Source organism: Poecilia reticulata, chromosome 15, assembly GCF_904066995.2.
Source record: "Poecilia reticulata chromosome 15, P_reticulata-male-v2, whole genome shotgun sequence".
In the NCBI taxonomy this organism is placed as follows: domain Eukaryota; kingdom Metazoa; phylum Chordata; class Actinopteri; order Cyprinodontiformes; family Poeciliidae; genus Poecilia; species Poecilia reticulata.
The window spans coordinates 27,106,959-27,132,896 of NC_088844.1; the positions used below are offsets into that span (position 1 = coordinate 27,106,959).

The 25,938-nt window shown below is 39.6% G+C and overlaps 1 protein-coding gene across 1 annotated transcript in view; it reads right to left on the bottom strand.

The window, feature by feature from the left end:
- Positions 1-5,730: 5,730 nt before the first annotated feature.
- dntt (deoxynucleotidyltransferase, terminal) overlaps positions 5,731-25,938 on the bottom strand; it is a 122,730-nt gene continuing 102,522 nt past the window's right edge. The window contains exon 11 of the mRNA XM_008429981.3: positions 5,731-6,054. Coding sequence (XP_008428203.2) covers positions 5,968-6,054 — 87 coding nt within the window. The 3' untranslated portion in view covers positions 5,731-5,967. The remainder of the gene's footprint in view (positions 6,055-25,938) is intronic.

Sequence of the window (25,938 nt, forward strand, 5' to 3'; positions counted from 1 at the left end):
ATTTAGTAATCCGTCCATGTCTGCACCACAGAGCTCATGTTTACTAAAAGGTTGAAAGACGTCCATTTGAAACTCCTGTGTTGTGATGGATCTGTGCAAGTTAAAGAATCGGTTGTCTGACAGAGATGATTGAGGGCTTTAAGCAGCGAACGAAAGAGAACTGGGGGAGGAAAATGATTGCATAGGTAGAAATAAAAACTGATTGAATGGAGAAAAAAACATGGCGTCAGCAAATCAAGCACCTTATGCAAATTTATGCCAGCATTTTTTTATTCATTTCCCCAAATGTCTTTCATTCCAGTCAGACCTCAAACATCGAGCATGTAAAAAAAAAAGGGTCAGTTGTTAGAAGAGTCAGCCGAAATGATCGCTATAGACTATTAGTCGTGTTTCCATCAACATTTTTTGTGCACATTTTGACTTGTTTCATTAAAAACAGTTAACAGAAACATCAAAATTAAAAAAAACGTCTTCAATTTGGCAGGAAAAAAAAAGTCTTTACGCTCGCTTGAGGTGGTTTTTGGTTTTTCCAAAAAAAAGAGGAAGATGGAAACACATTTATAGATTAAGTTCTGACATAATGAACTGGTGCCTTACCAGAGGCACGAAACGTGGATACATTTCTAATCTCCTCCAGAACAGAGGAGAGGACTCTGCATTTTTCTGAGGTGTGTCATCTTGTTTATTATATCCATGAAACCTGATAAACCCAGGTGGATTCGCTCCAAACCAGTAGATTTCTTCTATTATTTATTTATTTTTTGTAAAATTTTAAAAGTCCACTTCAAATTTGCATGACAATCCAATGGAAACATGCGACTGACCAAAGGTGAAGAACGAAAGAGTCAAATCTGGTGAGAGCTGGAAATAATGACACAGGGTTTCACTCTGTTGCACAACAACAGACTTGGAGTATTTATTGTGCACAGACCGAGTCAAAGCTCTCAGGGGCGTAACTGTTGTTCAATATGTTGATTAGAGAAACTCTGATTATTTTTGGCACTTGGGTTCATTTGGAGTATTTCTGCTACCAGTACAAAACCTAAAGCTTGAGATGAATTGCTCACCTCACATCCAACCGTAGCAAAAATACAAAAGAAGTCTGCACAGTGCCCGTCTCCACTAATGGCTTATTTATTGCACCTTGGTGCAATAAATATAGCTTGCACCAAGGTGCAATAAAGAAGCCATTAGAGGATTCCTGCAGTGAACCTTCAGAAAGCGTTTTTTGCTACAGTGTCTCTGTTGTGGCCAGTGGCTGATTCAATGTGCCACAGGGTTAACTAAAGAACCTTTAGCTCTTAGGTTTTGGACCTGTGTTGTGGTGCTGCTTGACTTATGAGACCTGGAGCCAACATTCATGCTGGTCATCTGATTACTTCTAGACTGAACTACATCCAGGGTGACGATGCTCCGAACATTTTTATCAGACGACCTTTGGAGTGATTTTTTCCTGCGTGTTTAGAAGTTTGAATGCAATCCTTCCTGACACGAAGACGGAGTAACAGATCCTTCCGTCGTCTTTCATTGTGAGCGTGATGCATTTTTGCGTTGAGCACCGCATTTTCTTTTTGTTACGTCTTTTATCTCTTAAAATGACTCCACAAACTATCACTACTGTTTCTACATCGTCATCCGTGTTTGCTTATTCTAAATTCCCGCTATGTTGGGGGTTTTACTGGATTATCCTCTGGGATCGGGATGTTCGTGACTGGAATCGGTTCGTGTTGCTCCTGCCTTGGACACATGAACCGATTGAACCTGTTGGACTTTTATCAGCTCTGTGGTCACAGAGGTTTGGAGAATCGGCCGACAATTCTTAAATCTTTCCGTCTAAACCAGACTTAAGACTCACGACCACTGCCCAAACGCTCTGACTCTGGTCCCTATGGTAACGTTTACATATCCCTTCAAAATAAGATACAGATGCGCCACAAAAACAAACATTTTACTTTTGTGAAAATTTTAACTCACGATACTGACTAACAGAGCCCTGAGCTTGTTTCTCTGCAACGAGACGGTCCGATCTGGGAGTGATGGGAGACAATGACACCTGAAGTGTTGCTTATATCCACAGCCTGCTTGGTCTCTACGTGGTGAAGCAGCTTGAAGCTTCATTGCCTCATTAGCAGCCGGTCGCCGCATGTTACGCAGAGCGGCTTGTAATGTGGGACTCACCTACCGGTCCGGGATAAATCCATTCTCCTGTCTCTTCTCTGGGCCTTTTCCCCTTTGCAAAGAAACTTTCCAAAGACATCTGATCTGCTTCTTACTCATTTTGCTGCTTGTGGGCTCAATGTTGGCGCGCAAGTAACCGAGAGAATCCGGTTAAAGGATTTTCAAAATAAAAGATCCTCCAGACTCAAATAATACATAAAACTGAAATATTTCACTATTTCTTGACGGACCGGGGGTTGGGGACCACTGTCCTAAACACCGAAAGGGGCCAGCATGTTTGGAAACTCCTGCTGCTGCTGCAGTAACATCAGGGTGTGTGTCGTTTATCAATCATGATGGAGAGGAACGACCCTTGCACAAGTAAGAACAATGACTGATGAGCTGGAAAATCTCATTTTATATTTTCATGTCAGAAAAATACAATCACAGCATTTGATAAGGCTAACAACACGGCAGTGGGCTAAGATGCTAACATCTTATAAACCAATACCAACATCTTATTAGATGCTAACATCGTAGCACTGGGCTAATATTTTAGCTGTAGCTCGCTGCTTGGGGCCAGAACTTGGCAGCTCTTCAAAGCGACCCCCTTCTGCTCTGTGGCTGAAAAACTGGCTTCTGGAAGGCGAGTAGTTTCATCACGTATCTTATGAAAATGAGAACCGATTTCAAAAATTTGGCTCAACCACACAGAATTCATAAGAAATTAAGACTTTCTTCTTTCAGGTAGTGCTTTTTTTTGTTGCCTCTCTTTCATGAAGGCCAGATTTGTGACTAACCCTGACCTTAAGCAGCTCCTTCAGAGTAATAATAGTCTGCTTGTCTTCTCAGCTGGATTAACAGCATAGCTCTGTCCTGAAGTGCTTTGCAGGTGTACCATGCTTAATGGCGCACTTAAAGCTCTGTGAGATGTCGAAAAGTTTCTGATGTTGTTTTATAAACTAATTCCTCCACAGCTTCCTCCCTGACCTGTCTGCTGTGTCCCTTCATGAGGCTGTTTGTCCTCTAATCTTCTATGACAAACTGCTTCGAACAACCGCAGGATTTAGACTGGAATAAAATTACACATAGGCACATTTTCAAAATATTTCCTTCCGCTCTACGATTGCACACTACTTTGTGTTTTTCTGTCACATAAATCACTTTTAAAAGACATTAAAGTGTGTGGATTTATCTTGACAATATGTAAAAAAGATAAAGTGTAATTCTCTCCTGTTGGATCTAATAGTTTAAGGCAAAACTGAAACAAGTGAATTTCTCCAAAGGTTTTCTGCTGATCGCAGACAGTTTCTATATTGCATTTAATTCTTTAATTTTCAGGAATTGTTTTAGTTTCTAAACCCAAAATATCCCGATTTCATTTCAATGAATGTTTAATGTGAACGTGGAGGGAGATACCATCTGCACTTGAAAAACAATTAGGGAAAAGAGAGCAGGACTGATGCAAACGTAATGAGGTCAGCTTGGTTTCATTTCACTCTGGGGAGGTTTCTGCGAAGCAACAGCAGGATTTTCCTTCGTTACAAAGTCCAAACATAAAAAAATCTAAAAACCCAGAACATCAGGGCGCTGGAGCTCGCACCACCTGGTTAATCTTGCAGCGTGGAAGCTATAAAGTTTGTTTGTGCTTGTGAAGCTGGAAGAGCTGAGCTACATCGCAGGAGAGAGAGAAAGTAAGAGACCAAGAGGGAGCAAGAAGGAAGAGGTGGAGAGTTTGAGGCCTGGGTCAAGTCCTCAAAGTGGAGGACTGTTCTAGTTAAAGATCTTTAAATAGGGTTATTCACAAGAATGCATTGCTCTCATCTGTCTCTGCTCTTGTTGAGGCACCATGGGATAAACTGGGGGCCAGGCGTCATGGTGGTAAAATGGGTTGGATTGGAAACAGAAAGCTGCATCTCCACTGGAAAAAACACAAAATCCTACCGAGTATTTCAGCAAACCTGAAGTAAGACGAAGATCATTTAATTTGTACACACTGGGAAACATGTGAAGGTGGATTAAAGTCCACCTGCTGACTTGAAAACGCAGTTTAAGTGAACAAGAAAACCGTTTTGCTTTGCACTGTGAAAACATTAAAAACATCATAAATGCGTCATGCAGTCAACAGCTGTGAAAGCAAATAACAGATGTTTCATTTTGTCAACACATCAAATATGCTGATCAATGTTTCATTCATGACTCAAAAGTAACAGTTTGGTTTTTAGCCTTGATTTAAAGAAACTCAGCTTTTCAGCAGTTCTGCGGTTTTCTGGAAGTTTCTTCCAGATTCGCGGTGCATCAAAGCAGAATGCTGCTATTTTTAACCATATTCATTAATACATGGGATTTAAAATATACTAGTTCCTCCAGGGGGATATTTTACTTATAACATGGAAGAAATGTCTTGTTATAAGTGAAAAAAATCTCCCTTTGAAACTAGAACTTTTTTCCATACCAAGCATTAAATCAAAGCCATTTACTCACTGAAAATGTACTTTTAAATGAGTTTTGTCTTATTTACAGATGCTACACTGCAAAAACACAAATTCTTACCAAGTATTTTTGGTCTAGTTTCTAGTGCAAATATCTCGATGCTTGTTTTAAGTAAATAATTCCTTAATATTGATGAAAAGTTCTACTGGCAGATAAAGTCATTTACAACATGGGAAAATGTCTTGTTACAAGTTAAATAATCTACCAATGGAAAAAGTACTCAATCAGCAATATTAATGCATTATTTACTTACAACAAGCTCCTTTTATCTTAGTAAAAAGTTACTTGTAAGATACTAAATTTGAAATAAGACAAAACTAAGATTCCTGCACTAGAAACTAGACTAAAAATACTTGGTAAGATTTTGGTGATTTTGCAGTAAAACTTTGTAAATTTAGTGTTTTTCCAGAATTGTCATTGCTGAAGAGTCTGGTCAGGATTGATCAACTTTATTCATCAGTGAATCCTGATAAAAGAGGACAAAATTCATAAAATCCATCACGATGCGTGCAGCAGGATAGGTGAAAGCAGTGGGATAATGAATCCGCTGTGCCAGGATCCATGCATGTGTTCAGTGGACTCATTTAACTTCCAGCTGAATTCTTCCTGATTTCCCAGTGCAGCTGATTACCTCCAATTCAGCCGACTACCCGGGGAAAGGGATTCATTGTGGAACAATGAGCTGAGACTACGGGTCTCCGGATCGGGGAATGTCAGCTAAATGATCTCCAGTGGACGAAAGCTTAAATGGAAGCTAAATGCGACGCGAAGCACTCCTCTATCTGATGCTCATTACCCGCCTCTCCATTCCCCCGGAGACCTGGCTCAGCTTCACACTGAGCACTTTCCTGCCAGGAGGGTGATTACAACATTTTGCTTGACAAAAAAAGGCTCCCCTCCCCCTCGCCTCTCTCGTCGTTTCCCGTTTTCTCCCTCGTCCTTTTCTTCTCCGACTGGTCAACCCCGTTTCTGCTCCCTCTCTCCTGCGTCTTCTCAGGCACTGCGGGCGATTTCCTACGGCGGCTGATTTGCCTTTTTGTCCTGCCCATGATTACAACACTTAGACACAAGCAGGCCGTGAATGGCATGAGAGAATTTTTATTCTCTGTCAGACAATAGCGAACAAGGGCGAATTATGAATTATGAATCATGCATCAGCGTGTAATTCAGGCGACAACAGCAACAACAACACAAAGGAGACACGGGAATCCGAAGCCGTTTGAAAGTAAATCACGGGAGAGGCCTGAGAGCAGCAAGCAGATGGGGCGATCATTGATGTGCGCACGGGGTACCATCCGTCCAGGGAGGAGCCGAGGCCTACGCATTCCTCTGCCAAGGCTCGATGTACTCGAGGCCCAGATGGTCAAAGATGTCCTTTTCAGTCGCTGCCGTCAGGAACTCCTTCTAGAGACAAGACAAGCAAACACCGTGTCACCAGCTTGGACAGAAATGTGCAATTATTCCTAAACGTGTCTTTATCTTGCTTTGCAGCAAAGATTTGAACACATTTCATTGAGACTTTGCATGACTGTTTATGTTGACTCTTTGTAAATGGAAAGTTCTATCAATTTAGTTTATCTTTGGTAGTTACACAATAACACCAGAAGTATTCGCTCACCTGCCTTTAACCTCATATGATCTTAAGTGACATCCAATACCTAATCCATGGGGTTCAATATTAAAGTAAGATTTAAGTTTTTTGCAAAAACCAAACCACCTTTATTGGAAATGTTTGGTTTTAGAACTGAGGCAGCAGCGTCCCTCCTGACCCCAGAGGGAAAACGGATGGACGGACTTTCAGTCGCTCGGTGCAACACTCCCGCCCCTCCCATCCGACGTCCGTCATGGCGGCTCGCATGATTAAGTGACGTAGTTGCAAACGGTCAATATGAATAATCAATCAATCTTTATTCCAGACACAAAAAGGCCCATAGTGAAAAAAAGGTAAGAAACAAACAAAATGAGAAAAATAAAATAAACATGACATATTCACTGAGTCACAAATAAATGATGACGCCAATGATTCCACAATCTGGAGGAAAATCTCACTGTACTAAAAACAGGATTTACTAAAATTGCAATTATATTATTGCATGACACAGATAATCTACACATGATTTATACATGAGATTCCTGAGCACAGCATCATGTACAAACATGGCTGGCACTGCTCCATCTTGAGTAGGAGCCTCATGCCGTCATTGTAGGCCACATAAAGTTTCTGCAGGCGACTTTTTTTGTATCTTCGCCACAGATGGGCCGTGTAAAGTGAAGCACAAAAAGCTTTAAAAAGAGCTATCTTCACATAGCTAAAATAAACATATGATCTGAACATTTAGGCCAGAATCAAACAACCAACAGTTGAACCAACACAGAAACAGAAAAAAACCCACACACATTTCCAAACATCGTTTTTAACTTCTCCCTTTATTTCCGTAGGACTTTTACCTTGATTTCAAACTGCCGACATCACTTCAGGCCTACTTGAACCCTGGCTGCACAAACACCGAGACATGCCGAGGCTGCGTGGATTTAGAATCCCACTCTCCTCCAACACATAAACACTTTAACCTTGCTCTAAGTGATTGCTCTCTTCAGCAGATGAGTATTTTCCCTGACAAATCACGGCAGGGCTATTAGGTGCCGGCCGTCTACCAGCACGATGTGAAGGCTTATGTCTCTATAGGAGTGGTGACGAGGCATGACTCACCTTGGGAGAGAAGCAGCCTGCAGAGAGAGAGAGGGAGAGAAAGCGGCCTGTTATTGTGACACGCGCTGCCTTCAAGTGCTAAACTGGACCTGACACCAGAGCTTGTCAGCTCCCACTGCCAGCCAAAGGCAGAGTTAACTGAGGGAAACTAGCAGACGGGCAGGAGAAGGAAAAACCACCACAAGGCACGTCTCCCTCCATAGAGCTTTGTTATTTTTAATGCAAATGACAGGTTGGTCGTGCTGCAGGGAGAGTCGAGCGCTCGGCAGGAAACGCTGCTCATATCAGACCTGTTTAAATCTTTTCCAGATGGGAGTTTGGTTGAAAATGCACCGTTTATATTTGGAAACCGCATTGCAGCTCTTTCATCAGTACGACGGAGAATCACAGCCAGGCTGAGGAAATGTGAAAAATTATCACATTACGAGGGGAAAGTCATACAATTAAAACATTACATTTATTTTCTGTCATTTTCAACCTTCCTATACAAAAGGTTAAAAAAAAAAGTCATTTGAGGTTAAAATTGTAATAATGAAACAGTATTATAGTATACAGCATATTTCTTATACTTACCTTATAATAAATATAAGTCATACTATGAGCATAAATATTAAATAATACAATAACAAAGTTGAAATATTAGAGTTATTTCAACTTATTTCAAGTTATTTCATATTATACTACTTTATTCTTGTAATGTCATCATGACTTTATTCTCATATGTTGACTATATTCTTGTACAACTTTTTTCTAAAGTCATAATATTTTGAAAATTACGGTAATACTATAATTTATTCTTGTATTATTTCAAATTATTCCCAGTGGACTTTATTCTACTTTATCCTTGTAATTTTCTAATAACTAATTTTGTATTTTTGTTGGTGTGAGCCTAACACTCCACTGTACGTCACCGCAACAGAAAATATAAGTCAATAATTAACCTGACACTGCATAAAGCTCTAAGACAAGCATGTATAAATATTTTATTTTAGTTGTCTAGTCATCAAACAACATTTTCTTACAGAAAGAGGAAGATGTGAAGTGGAAACCTTTAATTTAATCAGCCATTCAGAGGATTGAATCACATCTTCCACCAAATTTCACTTCTTAGCGTTTTGCTAACAAACATGTAGAGTCGTCAGAAAACCTGACAATGCTGTACAGGTCAAGGTGTGGCGCATTGTACGTTTCTGGTTTCACTTCGATTCGGTTTTCTGACCTTACCCTGGCCTGTGTTCGTAAATATTGCAATGTGTGGTTAAAGAAAGCAGAGGACCTCATTACAAATATATCTCAGACTGTCCAGGTTCACCCTGCAAGCATGATGGTGAAACTTATTGAAAAAATAAAAGAAATGTGTGTATTTTCTGCACAACTGAGCCTCCGCTTGTTAAATTAACAAATTAGTGAGTCATTCATTCAGACAGGCTCAGTGAAGATGACTAACCGAAGTTCAAACTATTCAATCAGAAAAGCAAAGGAAGGGAACTGAAGTGACTTTGTGATGTGGTTGATGATGCCAGACGCTCCACATTTCTCACACAAAACCGTTAATTTTTCATATCAGAGGCCAGAAGAGATTTGTCAAACTCATTTGAGTTGATAAAAAGCAAACAGAAATTCAAATGTTACGACCAACGTAGGGGGGGGCGGGATATCAGTGAATGCAACCTGGGTTGGACCCTGAAGTAGCTGAGCTACAGCAGCAGGAGACGAAACCGGGTCCATTTCCTGCTGGACAAGAACAGAAAACAGAAGCTAAAATTCAGAGTTGCCACATATGGCCAATGATTGTTTGGAAACAAACTGCTGGTAGGTAAGATGTAAAGGTCCTTCTCAAAAAATTAACATATTGTGATAAAGTTCATTATTTTCCATAATGTAATGATAAAAATTAAACTCATATTTTAGATTCATTGCACACCAACTGAAATATTTCAGGTCTTTTATTGTTTTAATACTGATGATTTTGGCAAACAGCTCATGAAAACCCAAAATCCCCGTCTCAAAAAATTAGCATATTTCATCCGACCAATAAAAAAAATGTGTTTTAATACCAAAAAAGTCAACCTTCAAATAATTATGTTCAGTTATGCATTAATACTTGGTCAGGAATCCTTTTGCAGCCTTCAATGCGGCATGGATTGAACCACCTCAGCTGTGGCTCTGCTGAGGTGTTATGGAGCCCAGGATGCTTCGATAGCCTTAAGCTCATCCAGAGTTTTGGGTCTTGGTCTCTCAGCTTTCTCTTCACAATGTCCCACAGATTCTCTATGGGGTTCAGGTCAGGAGAGTTGGCAGGCCAACAGTAGCACCATGGTCAGTATACCAGTGGGTTTGGCACTGTGAGCAGGTTGTGCTGAAAAATGAAATCTTCATCTCCATAAAGCTTTTCAGCAGATGGAAGCATGAAGTTCTCCAAAACCTCCCGATAGCTGCTGCATTGACCTGCCCTTGATAAAACACAGTGGACCAACACCAGCAGCTCCCCAGACCATCACTGACTGTGGCTACTGGACACTGGACTCCTGGCATTTTGGCATTTCCTTCTCCCCAGTCTTCCTCCAGATTCTGGCACCTTGATTTCCGAATGACATGCAAAATTTGCTTTCATCCGAAAAAAGTACTTTGGAGCACTGAGCAACAGTCCAGTGCTGCTTCTCTGTAGCCCAGCCCGTGCCGTTTCTGGTTCAAAAGTGGCTTGACCTTTCACCTGGGGATGCAGCACCTGTAGCCCATTTCCTGCACACGCCTGAGCACGGTGGCTCTGGATGTTTCTACTCCAGACTCAGTCCACTGCTTCCCCCAAGGTCTGGAATCGGTCCTTCTCCACCATCCTCCTCAGGGTCCGGTCACCTCTTCTCGTTGTGCAGCGTTTTCTGCCACACTTTTTCCTTCCCACTGAGGTGCCTTGATACTCTGGGATCAGCCTATTGGTTCAGAAATGTCTTTCTGTGTCTCACCCTCTTGCTTGAGGGTGTCAATGATGACCTTCTGGACAGCAGTCAGGTCAGCAGTCTGACCCATGATTGCAGTTTTGAGTAATGAACCAGGCTGGGAGTTTTTAAAAGCCTCAGGAATCTTTTGCAGGTGTTTATAGTTACTTTGTTGATTCAGATGATTCAGATGATCAGGTTAACTTGCTCGTTCAGAGAACCTTTTCATGATATGCTAATTTTTTTGAGACAGGGATTTTGGGATTTCATGAGCTGTTTGCCAAAATCATCAGTATTAAAACAATAAAAGACCTGAAATATTTCAGTTGGTGTGCAATGAATCTAAAATATATGAGTTTAATTTTTATCATTACATTATGGAAAATAATGAACTTTATCACAATATGCAAATTTTTTGAGAAGGACCTGTATATTATTTGTAGGTAAGATGAATGTGCTTTGTGACATAATCACAAAGTAACTATGTTGGATTGGTATCCGTTTTCTTAACTGGAGAAGATGGTAGAAAAAAGCAAAAGCTAAAATTATGATGGGTAGTTTCAAATCCATCCATCCATCCATCCATTTTCTTGCACCCTTTTTCCCTCAGTGGGGTCGGGAGGGGTGCTGGTGCCCATCTCCAGCCAACGTTTCGGGCGAGAGGCGGGGTCACCCTGGACAGGTCGCCAGTCTGTTGCAGGGCAACACAGAGACACACAGGACACACAACCATGCACACACACACTCACACCTAGGGGCAATTTGGAGAGGCCAATTAACCTGACAGTCATGTTTTTGGGAGGAAACCGGAGTACCCGGGGAAAACCCACGCATGCACAGGGAGAACATGCAAACTCCATGCAGAAGGACCCCAGGCTGGGAATCGAACCCAGAACCTTCTTGCTGCAAGGCAACAGCTCTACCAACTGCGCCACTGTGCAGCCCGGTAGTTTCACATGAAACCATAAAAATGAAAATTAGATGACATAAAGCAGGGGTGTCAAAAACCTTAAAGGTGTATTGATAAATTCACATAATTTTAATTTTTGCCTCAAAAACCAATCTGATTGGACACTGGAAAAGATTATTGTGTTGAAGCTGTGGGGTCACATGTCTATTTAATCAATAACCTAGCAGCAACAATGGTTTTTTAATTGAACATGTCTTTTATTTTTGATTGAAATATGATTGTTATTAAATCACAGAGCCTGCAATGAACTGAAATACAAATGAAAATCAAGTCGTACCACTAGTTTTAGCATTTGTTCTTTTAAACCTCGGCTCTGGATTCCCATTTTCCAGATGAAAGCTGCCCTTTCCCTCACAGGAACAGCGAACTGCTGGTATTTGGTTTGGCTAAAACCATCCTGAGGTCCATTAACCTCCTCACCGCTGCCCGTGTTTTCTTTATTGCTCTCATAACTTTGAGCCTATTTCTGGCTCCTACCGCCGAACACAGCAGCAAACGCACACATTGCCACAGTTTACTGCGTCAAACAAACACGTGATTAAAAGCAGTGGAAGAAGAATAAAAGAAAACAGGAACAAATAAGAGTATAAGACGAGGTCAGGGAGAAAACATCACGTGCTGAGGCTCGTTGTACAAAAGGGAATTGGAGGGGAAAAGGAGAAAAACAGGAGGCGAGACTCTAACATCACCGGTTTAGCCATTGTCCTCGGTTCACTGTGCCGTCCCAGACCCTCAATTCCCACAACCCTCACATGCCCTCAGGTAGAAGCTGCTTTATTTACTTACCACAACACAGCACAGGCTCCATGGGAGATGAATCCACAAACCTCCTGTACCTCTAAATTCTCCCCTTTGGGCACAAACAGGAAGCCAGCCCTTACAACGGCAAAAGGCTGCTTTTATTTCAGAGCTTTACGGCGTATCAGAAGGAGCCGAGAGTTGAGGAACAGAGAGGCGGTTAATTAGGAAGAGGGGTTATCTGTCTAAGACACTCATGTTGTCTGCGACTGGCAAACCGTCAGCGCCACATGCCAGAGAGGCGGCAGCGTGTGTTCCTGTGAGCCTGTGTCCTTGAATTAATAAGGCACTAATCAGCTACACGTTCCTCCGTCCACCGCATAATGACATCCCTCATGGACGCGAACACATATCAGCTCCTGCAAAAACATCTGCTGCGTCTCTGCTGCCCGTCATCCTCTCCCTGCCACCCGGCGTAGCGCTTGATGGAAGGAGCTGATGGACATGGCCGGCTGCCCGCCTCCGGGACGAATCAGCTGACACACGAAGCAGACAGAGCGATGGAGAGGAAAACTAGGATCGCTGCTCAACGCTAACCCTGCCAGGAGGCAAATGGGGAGGCATGTAGGACACAGAGAGTAAAATAAGTGAGTTTCCACACAGAACAAGATGAAAATACTTAGAAATCAAACTTAAACTTAGATTGACACTGTTGACTAGATGCTACACCTGAAGGTTCACTTCATAGTTCACTTCAACCAGGTCAAAACCAATGTTGCGTTCACACCAAACGCATTTTCGACACTTGTGCACTTGGAAGTCAGACGCTGGACATTTTACTCTAGATGCACATCAGACACTTCAGATGCATCAAAACTGCACTAGATGCACATTGAGAGGAGCCGTAGTTTTCTGTTTCCGGTCTGTTTGTACAATGGTGGACGAAACAGAGAGTGACACCAAATTATTACGTAGTGAAAGCTTCTGCAATCATAACAGAGACTCAGACGTCTTTGCTGACCATTTTATGTTCAGTTTTTATTGAACAAACAACAGCTGATGACGTCTCAACGTGTGCTGGCGCCTCTTACCTTTTATTCCTCTCCCAGTTACTTTGAACAATGGCGGATGAAATAGAGAGATTATGACCTGCAACACGAATCGGTGGCTGCATATCCTGGCAGGACACCAACTACAGCCGCCACCACGTCACATAGTGGAGTCTCTGATTGGTTGATTCTCCTCGTAAAGCAGCAAAAGTTCAGATTTTCTAATTCCAGCATCAGATGCACGTCGAACGCTTCAATCGTGCAGCGCTAGACACGCCGCAGGTGCCTTCGATGCACATCCACATACACCTTGAACATACCAGACACTCCTGACGCTCAAATCGCGTTTGGTGTGAACGCAGCATTAGGTTCGTAGGCGGATCAGAGTTTTTGGTCCGGATCAGAGCTGTGCTCAACTTCCCAAAAGAACAAAACTTTCTAAGCCAACAAACTAATTTCCTGTGACTAATTTGTATGGTTTTACTAACCATTGAATTCATGATCTAAGTGAGATTCCTTATAGATGAAAAGAAATCTTGCCATTTATTTGAAAAGCAAGGTCGCAGAGAGTTCGGGGAAAAGCAGAAGCACTTCACGCTTTCCTCTGCTGAAGAGCTTCATGATGAGGGTGTTTGTCATTTTCATCCACACGCCTTCAAGCCTTCTTGTATAAATGTACCAGGTGTTTAGTTCTTCTTGTGCTTTTTGTTTTATTGTCTAGTGTGGTCTACTTCAGCATGAATGCTTCAGGCAGGAACCTGCTGTGCATACAGAGAAGCTACTCCATCTTGCTGCCCATAGCAAGTGATTATTTTGTATCATCTGAAACAATTTTCCTGTACATTAAAGTCTCCCTCTGATCTCAATGGTGCCCAACGCTTCGATTATTGGTTTGGATTCAAGATGAGTTTTACTATTTGTTGCCCTGAAATTAGACACACAATGGCCAGAAGGTCTTTAATGTGCATTAAATAAGGCGATGAGAAATTTCAGTGAAGCAGCTCTAGCTGTGCTAGCCCAGATTGCTAGCATACCTTCCCAATCTGGGCGGTGTATTTAAGCTGCAAAGATCCTCACGTCAGGATGAGGCTGCTGCCTCCTCGCTTGTTTTCAGCTCGTTCACCAGCAGCCAGCTGGGCGTGACGACACCATCATCACTGCCTGGCATGTTAAGGAGGAGATACTTTTATATCTCCATGGAAAAATGAGGAATGTGGGAATATTAAGGCCTAAATCAACAAAATCAAAATGTAGTCATATTGTTTTAGATGTGCAAGTATGTAGAAATGAACATACTTTTCAGAAGCCTGACATTTGTTTAAAATATCCTTTATTTTTGTTGATCCGAGGGAATATACACATTTTCTGAGTTATATTAGGTAAATTGTGCCAATATCAAACTTAATAAGTCTTATTATGAGTTAGTTACCAGAAGATGTAAGTAAGTATTTAAGAATAAAGAGAATCACAGACTGAATTTATGTTTGTTATGCAACATATATTTGAATTTTGTGCAACAACCACCAAAGAAAATCAACTATGCAAACTCTGAATGGCCGTACAATCTGATAAATACGTAGAGTGAAAAACTAAACAACAGTAAACAATAGACAAACAATCAGGTTCATTATTCTTTCTGTGGTTTGCTTGACAGGTAACAAAGCCACTGATTGGTTCTTTATGGTCACATGTCGGTATGACGGTACACTGACGAGAATGAATAATAGCGCGAGAGGAAATGCATGAAGTGCAAAGTAGGAGAGAGAAAAAAATCATCTTACTACCTGGTTTACGCCAAATTTCTCATTTTCTGTAAGCCGTAACCATCAAAATGATAAACGGTTTTCATGATGCTCTAATTTTGGGAGCTGAACTGAAAGCTGTAAGTCATCATCTGTCTCCTGACTGAATAGAAAAAATTCAAACTGTTTCCTGTCCATAAATAATTTTAACTTTTGACATATTGCTGCATCTTCAGTGGCATGTCAACGTTTGCACTCTGCTGCAAAGACCAGAAAACTCGTGTTGAGGAACAAAATAAAAAGGAAGTCAGCTAAGGGAGCTGAGCTAAAGGTCAGGCAAATAAATATGCAAACACGACTCAAATCTATGCAAATGCTCTCTTGGAAGTTCTCTAGCAAGAAAATGTATCTGCACTCAGACTTCATCCTGTGTGGTCATCTCTTTTCCGGCTTTGACTTTGCTCGTCCGCAGCAGAAATCATTAAGAGCCAGATATTAAGAAGTCAAAGATGTGCTGTGCATAAAACTTTTATAACCCAAACGTTTTAGCTCGTCTTTTTATAGATGTATTGGTTCAAGAGGCTGTATTTCATATGCGAGTTTAGTGCCTTTTATTAAGAAAGCCTGGTTAATTGCACAGTCAACAAATGTACCCACTTCTTTTATTTTTGGTTTCTCTGTCGCTCTTTTACTATTGGAAATAGACTATTGTCAGGAGATTAGGAAAAAAAGTGTTTGATTTTGACTAACTAAATCTGGTTTTATTGCAGCGTGCAGGAAAAGGCTGACGGGGGCAGAAAAAGCAGGAGGTGAATCATGCCCCAGTGTGTTCCCCCTGTAACAAAATGGGGCACGCCCCCCCATCTCTCCGAGGCGGCGTCCTGCTAGCCCTCAGCTCACAGGACAGCCTGAGACACCAAGGAGGGGACAGACACCTCACTAATCACACCAGCAATTAGCGCAAGCATCATAAAGCACCACCGTCTATAAAAGAGCTGTCGAGTTTAGTGTTATCGTCATTACTTATTCCTCTCTGGCTTGCTAATCAGCTAGTGCACGGGGCAGAGAGGCAGACAGGTAGAAAATAACGATTTTTCTAATCAGAAACAATGGGATCTTCACTTGACATCTGCGGTGTTATGGTGCTCTGCTCCCATGGAGGAGTAAACATTTGCAAATCAAAGTTATTTAGCTGATTAGGCTGCCCAGAGGCAATGAGCAGACGCGTAAAGCGCCGGGGAGAGGTGCAATAAAAGCTTAATGTTTCCTCGGCGCCTTCCTAATGTCACCACAGCATTAGTTTGAAACTTCAAAGTTCACACTAACATTTGCGTACATCCTCATTGATAAAAGGAACTTGAAGTAAGCGATGACAATGCATTGCACATCGTTGCAACATTTCGCTCCTCGGTGAAACTTTCATCCTCACAGTGAAGGCGAAGACAACATGTTTGACACATTAAAGGTCTTTATTCCTCTAACAGAATAGTTATGTTTAAGGTGAAAATTCAATTTACGTTTGAGGTCATGTGTAGAGCTGAAGTTTTGCTCAGTTTTCACTTTAATTTCAACCCATTACACAGAGCTTTGGCTGAGCGAGGACGTCGTTATCTGCAGACAGACTGGAAAGTCTCCCAACCTTTGGACGCATTTTAACAGGACGTCCTTCATTCCTGCTGCACAGCGCCTCCTGTTGACCACGGGCATTTATAATCAAGTATTGTTTTCATGGTGCTGTTTTCTACATGTGTGTTTTCCAGGTACACAATGCTACTATATAGCATAATCAAGTAACCATGTTAACTTCAGTTGTCATAAAAATGAAGAGCCCACTGCACTGAACACCATTGAAAACCTGATGGTTATTCAACCAAGTATTGATTTCTCAACTCTTCCTGAGGTAAAACATTAGTATTGATGTTTCTAAATGAATATTAACTTGTTTTCTTTCCATTATTTGAGGTCTGAAAGCTCTGCATCATTTTCGTTATTTTGACAGTCTCACATTGTTTGCAAATAAAAACTAAATTTCTGCTTGGAGTTTCAGAGACATGTTGTCAGTAGTTCATAGAATAAAAGAGCAAAGTTCATTTTACTCAAAAATGTAACTATAAAGAGTAAAATCATTTTAAGTGGTCTCAAGCTGTATATCAAATATGATTTAAAATATTTCTCACTTTTATTTCAATTTAAATTCTTGGAAGGCGGAGCTAAGTCCACCCAGTCATTTTGCACGACTGAATGGTTGCCATGGAGATTAAAGGATTTCTCAAACATGCAAGAAACAGGATGTAAAACTAAAAAAAATACATTTTAAACAGTACTGCCCCCTTTAAAGTATCTATCTACCGGTCTGCATCATGAACAGGATTGAATTGGAATATATTCAATAAAATATGAATCCAATTGTACACATTTGATTGATTATATATATATTACTCCTGTACACTTGGCTCTATTTGTGTTGAAAGTTTGCTTGCGATGATATTTGTTGTTTTTTGCTAAACTTTTTCCATTAAAACAGACATTATTGTCTGCAGCGCGGCGTTGACTGTTGCCGTCTCTTCACTTCCTCTCAAACGGACCCTTACAAAACAGTCTTCTAATGATAACAATAAATTAACTTTCTCCGCTCCACTGAAGCTCATAAATAATGAATCGGCTTGTTGAAGAGGAGCTAACTTTGCACAACCAATTAGCTTTCGGTTTCAGACAGAGCGAGTGGATCCTGCATCGTCAGCGTTCTTCTCATTCTGCCTAATTAAAGCGACCCACTGACCCAATCTAAGCTTTGTTTGTGAATTATCCTCTCACCTTTGTGTTGATCCGACATTTTGATTTACTTAAAAGAATTCAGGTCTTTGGGATAATCTTTCAGTTATACTTGCATGTTTTCTTCTTGTGTTGCAACATTTTGGCAGCAATGGGAGCCCCAAGTCTTCCAGGGAATAATCAAGTGAACTTCTGTATAATAAGTTTTTCTTTTTGATGTTTTTCCTCATTCTGGGTTAAAATGCTCAAGTTCAAAAAGGTTGAATGTCTCCCCGGGGTTCAGCTTCGCCGAGGTCAATACGGGACGCTTAAGGATTGTGTTTGATCTAATTTATGCGTTTTCTTTGGAGCATTTTTCTAATGTTTCACTCCGATCTAGACAAACACATCCATCACAGCAAAGGCCATTGGAAAGCCATGTTAAAGACATATAAACATGTTTATATGTTATAAACATATAAACCTGTTTTATAACCATGCAAAGGGATGAAAGGAGATTTACTATAGAGTTTATCATCTTTGCTGGTTTATTGGGAAGAACAGAAAGAAGAGTTTTAGCAAGGAGAGGCAGAAAATCAACAAATAAAAACAAAACGCATGAAGTAGACAAGGTCGAAAGGGATTGTATTGTGAAATGTGAGGGATTAGCACAGACCTACCCAGCAGCAGTTTGGTATTAATCTGACCAGGTTTCCAAAAACACCTCATACAGGAGACCGGCGTACCGGATCTGCTTAAAACGAAATCTGCTAGAAGTATAAATTATAATGGGCTTGACTGCACCACAAAATACTGGATAAGAAAACTCATTCAGCCAGTTGGGATGTGAACGAGTCGCTCAGTTTTAAAATTAACCAAAATACACAGGAAATTAGTGCCAACAGAATCAGGTTTAATTCATGGAGAGGCTTAGCAAATGTCCAGACCGCAAAACCTACAGAACGTCTAAAGTTAAAGCTTTAAATTACCAAAAAATAAAGTGCCTGTCATTAGGCCAGTCTGAATTCCAAGTAGGGCTGGGAAATAAATTTAGTAATTTAGTAATTTAGTAATTTATTTCAGACAAACCTTTCACCGGCAATGTAGAACAAACACAAAGTACATAATAAATTTCTTGAAGACACATCACATCGGTGATTATGAGTCTGAAAAGGAGTATGAAGAAGTATAACTTATATAATCAGACCCCTTTTCCAGCTGTAATTTATCACATTATTTTCAGTTTCCAGTATCCTTCCTGACAAAATGAAATAATAATTGTAGTAATATTTCCTCAGCCAAATGAAAGTACTGCATACACACACATACACATTTGTACACATACATATATACATATTCACATATACATACACCTATACACATATACATACATACACCCATATACATACATCTATACACATATACATACATACACCCATATACACATATACATACATACACCCATATACACACCCATCTGCTTATATACAAAATACACAACTATTTACATACCTTTATACATTTACCCACACCTGTACAGACCTGCACCCACTTGATGAAATCATACTTAGAGTTTTAATTCCCAGCCAGGATTATCTCCCTTGTTCTTCCTTATACCTTTGAATAATAGCTATTTTGAGACCTTTCTTAAAATATCTCATGCTTGGACTTTGCCTCAGCTCTTTAGAGAGTTTATTCCAGATCTTCACACCAACACCAGAAATGCACATTATTTTCATTGTTGTTCGAGCCTTCAAAGTTCTGAAATTGAGGTTTTCTCTATAGTCATATCCCCCCACTCTATCAGAAAATAATTTTTGAATATTTTCTTGTAATATTTTCTTTCTGACTTTAAACATAATCTGTGCAGTTTGAAACTCTACCAAGTCAGTGAGTTTCAGTATATAAGAATCTATGAATAGATTGTGGGTATGACAATAAAAATCAACGTTATGAACTAAACGGATGGCTCTTTTCTGTAGTGTGCATAATGATTGAAGTGATGTTCTGTAAGTGTTGCCCCAAATTTCCACACAGTAACATAGATATGGTAAGATAAGTGAACAGTACATAATATATAGGGCAGAGTAGTTGAAATATTTTCTGGCATTAGAAAGAACTGCAATACTTCTTACAATTTTAGATTGGACATATTTTATGTGAGGTTTCCAACAGATCTTATTTTGAATCATTACTCCCAAAAACCGAATTTCAGTCACTCTCTCCACAGTGATATTATCAGTTCTTATTTGTAAATCACTCTGCTCTTTACACTTACCGAACAACATAAACTTTGTTTTATCTAAATTTAGCGACAATTTGTTAATTTTAAACCACTCTTTCAGTTTATATAACTCTAAATTCATTTCAAGCAACAACTGTCGTAAATTTTCACCCGTACCAAATATGTTTGTATCATCAGCGAATAGTACAAAGTTAAGTCTCTTGGAGACCTTACATATATCATTTATATACAAAATAAACAATTTTGGCCCCAATACTGATCCCTGGGGAACACCACAAACAATGTCCATGCATGAGGACTGGACATCACCCAACTGCACAAATTGTTGCCTATTGCTGAGATAACTTTTCATCCAATGCAACACTACTCCTCTTAGACCATAACACTCAAGTTTTCTGAGGAGTATGTCATGATCAATTGTATCAAATGCTTTTTTTAAATCAATAAACACCCCAACAGCATGTTTCTTTTTATCTAATGCACTGGTCACCTCTTCTATTAAATGCAGAACTGCCATCGCTGTGGATCTTTGTGGCCTAAATCCATACTGACTTTCAGACAGTAGATGATGTTTACTAATAAATCTTTCTAATCTAACAACAAATATTTTTTCCACAATTTTGGAAAATTGTGGAAGTAATGAAACAGGCCTGTAATTTGTGAAATCATGTCTATTCCCAGATTTATGTAGTGGGATGACTTTCGCAATTTTCATTTTTTGTGGAAATATTCCTGTTTGAATTGACAGGTTACAGATATATGTTAGTGGTTGAATAATTTCCACAATCACCTTCTTAATTATTAACATATCAATACCGTCATAATCAGTTGACCTTTTATTTTCACATTTATGTACTATATCTATGATCTCATTTTCCTCCACTGCTGTAAGAAACATGGAATCTGGATTTCTAACTAATACATCATTTAGTATTTCATGTCCTGTGGGCTGTGGGATTTCCTCAGCCAATTTAGGGCCCACACTTACAAAGTATTTATTAAAATTATGAACTATCTCTTCCATGTTATTTAAATGTTTATCTCCATTGTTTGTGAAGTATTGTGGATAACTAACATGTTTGGAGTTTTTTCTAATAACACTGTTTAAAATATTCCAGATACCTTTAATATTTTTTTTATTTCTGTCCAACTGTTTACTATAATAATCTTGTTTTGCTATTCGTAAAACAGCAGTCAATTTGTTCTTATATTTCTTGTATTTATTTTCTGCCCCAGTGGATCTATGCCTTATGAAGTCTCTATATAACTTATTCTTTTTTTTACAGGCATTTTGCAATCCCTTTGTGATCCATGGAGTTTCAGAATATTTATTTGCAGAAATAGACTCTACATTCGGACAATTTTTCTCATATAATGATTTAAAAATATTCAGAAAATTATCATATGCTTTATCCATGTCATTTTCTTTTAATACTGACTCCCAGTTTTGTTTAGATAATTCATCTTTAAATACATTTATCGATTTTTCCGTCCTTAACCTTTTAATAATTGGATTATGTTTAGTCTTGACTTTCATGTGCCCAATGTCACAAACAACAAAAACAGGTAAATGATCACTGATGTCATGAACTAACAATCCGCTTATTGTGTTGTCTATTAAATTTGTAAATATGTTATCTATTAATGTAGCTCTATTGGTTGTGATTCTGCTAGGTCTCGTAATTTGAGGGAAAAGGCTCAGACTACATGTAGTATTAATAAACTCTTCAGTCAATTTGTGATTGTTGACATTCAGCAGATCAATATTAAAGTCCCCACAAATAAAGTAGTTCTTTGAAGTTATAGCTGTATATGTTTTCTCAAACCATTCTGTGAAGAGGTTCATGTTAGAACCAGGAGTCCTATATATACAGCTAACAATTAAATTTTTATTTTTTCCATATATATTTCAACTGTTAAACATTCAAAATGATCTTTAACCACATTAGTCATGTTTTCAATTTGCTTAAATCTAAAACTGCTGTCCACATATACAGCTACTCCTCCACCAATCTTTCCGTCTCTATTAATATAACTAAATTCATAACCATCTAATTCAAAATCGGCTCCCTTGTTAGAAGTAAGCCAGGTTTCAGAGATAGTAATGACACTAAAAGGTTGTTTAAATTGGCTTAAACAGTCCTTGATGTGGTTAAAGTTCGCATATAAGCTTCTGCTGTTGAAATGTATTATGGAGAATTTATTATCTGCATTAACTGTTATATTGTATTGCTGAGTCGAATAGTAGCAACAGTTATTCTCAATGTTATAGAAAAAGTTGTTTTCTGGGTCCAAATCCTTTTCCTTGTCCTGACTCTTATATTCAGTATAGTCAAAAGTTTTCAGTTCCGGGTAATCAGCTTTAGTTAAAGGTGTTAATGTTGTGTCCATAGATGTTGAGGACAACATGTTGTTTAACTGAGACATATTAATTGAGTGTCATGTGCAATCACCTGAGATCCCAGATATAACGCAAAGCATTTAGTTGTACTTATCCAGGTCAGCGATGTCCCGAACAACCAGAACCTTTGCCTCCTCTGGAGTTCCATTAAGTTTAACAAAAACCTTACAATTTGTTGTCCATGTTGATTGGATCCTTCCTTGTTTTCTCAGAAACCGAGCCTTTCTGGCGATGTCAGCATTCTTCTTGGTCAAGTGCTCATTAATAAATACATCAGATCCTTTCAGCAATCTGCCTTGTTTTAACAGAGCAAACTTGTATTTCCTCTTTGTGAATCTCATGATGATGGCAGATTTATCATCTTTTCCTCTTCTTGGAAGCGGGTGGCATGCTTCCACAGTGTCACAGTCCACCTCTATCCCCTTGTCCTGAGGAAAGAAGTCACCTGTTTCTCTGTGGAGTCGAGCACTTCGACCGATGGTTCACCAACCGTACTAGGTGCAGCCACTGCGCTGGCATACGAACAGGGCTTAACTCTAAGTCCAGTGATGATCACATCATTTATCTTACTGTATTGCTCCAAATCGGCCACTCGGTTCTCCAATGCAGCGATTCGTTTATCCTTTTCCTCATTAGAAAGTCTCAACGACTTCACTTCTTTCACTAAGTCCAAAATGTTGTTTTGATGCAGCCGTATAGCTGTCACTTCCTCCGAGAGAAAATCCAGGGATTTCTTAATGTCATCAAGATCCTCTGAAGCTTGAGTCTTTCTGGGTCCCATTCTCTATCAATTTCACTTTTTATTTTATTTATTTAGTCTCCAATGCAAATTTCCAGCCACTGCTTACGGGTTACCCTCCAGATTTCCACTGCTTACCGGCTTTCAGTTAGCTTATAGTTAGCTTTCACCGCTTACAGGCTAGCTTCGGTTAGCTTCGGTTGAAGCTAACCGCAATAGTCTTGCAGACTATTGCACAATGACACAAAATCTTCTCAAAGTGGTGTTTAGCATATGACAATGACTTCTCTGTACTCCAGTGGCCTCTCCAGTAACCAGATCTCTATATGTCTAATAGTCCTGCTGAGGTAAAAAATCAATAACAATATATATATATATATATATATATATATATATATATATATATATATATATATATATAAATAACAGGCCAGTGATCAATATCAATAAATACTTGTAATAAAATATTCAATAATTTCACTGAACTCTGATCCAGAACTGCAGTTTTCTAACTCAACATCTAACAGCAAAGCAAGATTGGTGACACCAACTCACTCACTCTTTGGTTGCCTAGCAACTCACTCACTCTCTTTGGTTACCTAGCAACAACCAGTAACTGGCGCAGGAGCAGTTTAAGATTCCGTCGTAACTCCTTAGAAACAATAAAAGCGGCAGCATGGAGTGAAAGAAAAAAATGATTACAACAGAGGAAACTGTGGATAAAATGACTCCAGTTTGGCAGTGCTGTAGATATTTAAAACAAATAAAATGATCAATAATTATTGATATGAAAACACTTATGTCGTGATACATTTTTCAGCCACATTATCCAGCTTTGCTTCCAACATGGTGATAAGACCAGAAAATTTTTTTTAAAAATCCAACATACAAGCAGCTGAAATCAGATGGGCTTAGCTACGAATACAAGATTAGGATCTCAGTCATCACGGGGAAGTAAAGTAGAGCCGCTACTAGTCTTACAAATTCACATCAAATAATTATAATCAAGTAAAAAAAACTTCAATGTGCAAAAAGATGCAGCGTATTTGGTAAAAATATTTTGGAAACTGATCAAAACGTTTGCAGTGAGAACATAAAAACGAGTCGTCTTCTCATTCCTCTGTCCATTTGCACGATGTTGCACAGCAACAGGTCATTATCAGAGCTGCTGCATTTCTCTGATGTCTGTAAACAAGAGCTTTCATTCATCTTCCCAGTAAAACTAAAAGCACTCACTCAAATTGTTTTTTTGATCTCCCATAAATCACCTTGTCAGATTTCTTGTTCACAGCTACTGTTTAATTTCGTGACTAATTTAGGCAGCGGCTAATTGTGTTAGGTTTGTAGCCTTCCCCTGCCTCGTTAGGAGTCTCCTAATCTTTAAGGAGTCCATTATTACCTGAATGTTGGAATAAAGTTTGAGGAGCCAGAGGGGCAAACCTAATTTTTATGCCCTCCTAAATTCAAACAAGACAGGATAAGAGCTGCTCCTGTGATACTGATACTGAGCAAACAGCATCGCTGTGTGCCGACACATTTAAATAAAACTTTGAGTACATTTAAGAGGAAAAACATCCATATTTATGCATATTTAGGAGCCTAAAAGCAGAGCTGGAAGCTTTGTGTTATGACAGACCAGCTCTGTGTGCATCACAAAGATTTCTCAATAAAAAATTAAATAATTTGGTGCCAGAAATAACACCCCTCCCTTCCCCTCCCAAAGAGAAACAAAGACAGTGTTTCTTTTGTTATCCTAATATAACTACAAAACATTAGAGTGCATTTCTAAAGACTGCGTGTAATATTTTATAATACGATGCATTTTTTTATGTTGCATTTGACATGTCTGGGAATCACATCATATCCGAGTTTGGCCAGGTGGAAGACGCTGAGATGTGTTAATCATTGCGATGCACCATTAGACATTTAAAGGATTATGGTGTTTAGAGTCACTATGCGTTCACACTGCAGCCTGAAGTGACCCAGTTCCGATTTTTTTTGACGTAATGCGACCTGTATCCGATCTTTTCACGGCAGTGTGAACAGCACAGGTCAGATTCTTTTAGAATGTGATCCATATCCGATACGTATCCGATTCAAATGCGACCATAACGTTCATGTCGCCTTCATCAGAACTGAACTCACTGATTCTCAACAAATCTCACTATTCTGCATCCTGATACGCGCAAGTGGGAAGAAAAACAACAACCATGACGGACTATATGAGGATTAAGTTGTTAATTTGCTGCTCCGGTCGGACAACAACTTCAAACATGTAAGCTAAGCTCCACCGTTAGCCTCCGTGTTTACTTCCGTAAACACTGAGCTCTTCTTCTTCTTATGGCAGTTGGCAGAACACTGAGAACTCTGACGCTATGGCGCCCTCTACTGCGCATGCGGGACACTTTCAGGTCCGTTCACACTGCAGAACGCATACAGGTCGCATTTACAGGCAGTGTGAACGGCCCCGGCAAAAAAAATCGGAATTGCCAAAAAATCGGAATTGAGTCAATTCAGGCTGCAGTGTGAACCAAAAGTGTAACACTGGCTTAAAGAAGCAGAAATTAACAGATGTCCTCAGAAACAGTTCAAATAGACCCGCTTGACTAAATCTTGTGTGCAGGCAAGGTGGAAAAATTACCAACTTTAGCAAACATTCACAGACTCAAAATCTGACTTCACTCATTTCTTTACATAAACAAATAAAGGTTGCATCATTCTACTCTTTTAACATTTGCAGCATCGTTTACTGATTTAGAAACACTGTTCGGACACAATAAGGAGCCTCTGATGGTAAGAACCAAGTGTTTTCTGTGGCATGAAATAATTCTGAAACATTTAATATTCCAACTTTTTGTTCACTTAATGACTGAAGAGCTGCGACCAGGTGCAGCTCTGCTGGACATGTTTGTGCCTGCAGAGTGAAGCTGCTGCCCAGACGAGCACAAGGTGCTGAAATGAATCCCCCCTCAGTGTTTACAGATTTAACCTTTGTAGGCCAAAGTCT